Source organism: Talpa occidentalis, unplaced genomic scaffold, assembly GCF_014898055.3.
Source record: "Talpa occidentalis isolate TD23 unplaced genomic scaffold, MPIMG_talOcc4v2.1 talOcc4.9, whole genome shotgun sequence".
NCBI classification, from domain to species: domain Eukaryota; kingdom Metazoa; phylum Chordata; class Mammalia; order Eulipotyphla; family Talpidae; genus Talpa; species Talpa occidentalis.
Window position 1 is genome coordinate 74,975,996 of NW_023605305.1, and position 1,359 is coordinate 74,977,354.

General features: G+C 49.9%; 1 protein-coding gene across 1 annotated transcript in view; it reads right to left on the reverse strand.

Annotated features, from left to right (window-relative positions):
* Positions 1 to 289: 289 nt before the first annotated feature.
* The window catches only part of LOC119236834 (uncharacterized), a 135,009-nt gene continuing 133,939 nt past the window's right edge, over positions 290 to 1,359 (reverse strand). The window contains exon 6 of the mRNA XM_037500789.1: positions 290 to 344. Coding sequence (XP_037356686.1) covers positions 290 to 344 — 55 coding nt within the window. The remainder of the gene's footprint in view (positions 345 to 1,359) is intronic.

Sequence of the window (1,359 nt, forward strand, 5' to 3'; positions counted from 1 at the left end):
TTCTTATTTGCTTGTTATTGTTGCTGTTTTATTTGCTTGCTTGTGTTTTGCTGTGGGTGGGGTGGGAAGGGTCAATGATTGGTCACATCTTACACCACTCAGAGACTGATGGGCATAGATGCCCAGCCATGACCAGCCACCTGGGATGCCAGTGAGGACATTCTCCCTAGCTCTCTCAACTTTCTGCTCAGCCTAAGGGGAAGGAGGTGAGAAACAGTTTTATTATGGTCCCCCTTATCCTCCCTCACTCTAGTGCTATTCACAGGCCACTAGCATTGCTTCATGATGCTCAAGCCCTTAGCTCAGAGCTTTGCTTTTTGAGGACATAGATGAGCTGAACTGAGCTGGGGTGGCAGGGGGCAAAAGGGGGGTAGGAGTTTAACCAAGACACCCAGGAATCTAAGTGAGCAATCAAGTTATCATCTTTGAAGCAAGAGCTATGACCCATGGGTCCTCAGGCAATGTGAGGGTGGAGAGCATGGGAAACCCCACCTCAGACCCCCGGGCCAGGCACTGTCATCCTCACTGTCATGGAATCTACCCTGCTTACATGTGGTCCCACCACCAAGTCTCTCAGCAGCCTCTGTGCTCTGATCCCTTTTTCTGGGCCGCATGATTGGCACAAAGGGTGGCCAGACCCTTCAAAGAAAGAGGTTCTTGTCTCTATGACCCTGCTCCCACAGCCCAGCACCTCCTGCGGGAACCCCAGGTTAGTCAGCAGGGCAGGTTCATGGCTAGTCCAGGACAGACTATGGCAAGGGCCATAGTTATGTTCAGGTGTGAAAATGTAAGGAATGGAAAAGACCATTTTTAAAGCCTTGGATCCAGACATGCTCCATAGAACAAATGGTTTAGAAGGAGGATTTGGGCAGGATGGTCGGGTTTCAACAGGTAGGTGTAGGAGAGAGGTACATGGAGAAATACAGGGAGAGGTACATGGAGAGGTACATGGAGGTCTATGGGAAGGGGACAGTTATTCCAGGCAGAGAAATATGAGTGAGAAAAGGTAGCTGACCTAGGACTTGGGTCAGCAAGGATGGAAGGGGGCTGAAGTCAGTAGAAGAGGCTGGTTAGGCTGGGTCAGACCTTCTCACAGCTCCCCCCCTGAAATCCCAGAGGTCCTCACCAAGGGCGGTGGGAGGAACCTGCACATCCCACCTAACCAGCACATGACCCTATGTGGATGGAGAAGATCTGGGCTGTTTTCATAAATAGGCAATTAATTTTGACTCCATTCTCTGTAAACAGAAGGTTTAACAGACTGAAATGAAAATAATACAAAGTCCTCTTCTGACTCTGTGGATGAATTTGGGGCCCATGGACACAGGCAGAGACCAAAGTCCAAGTTAGTACAGTGGC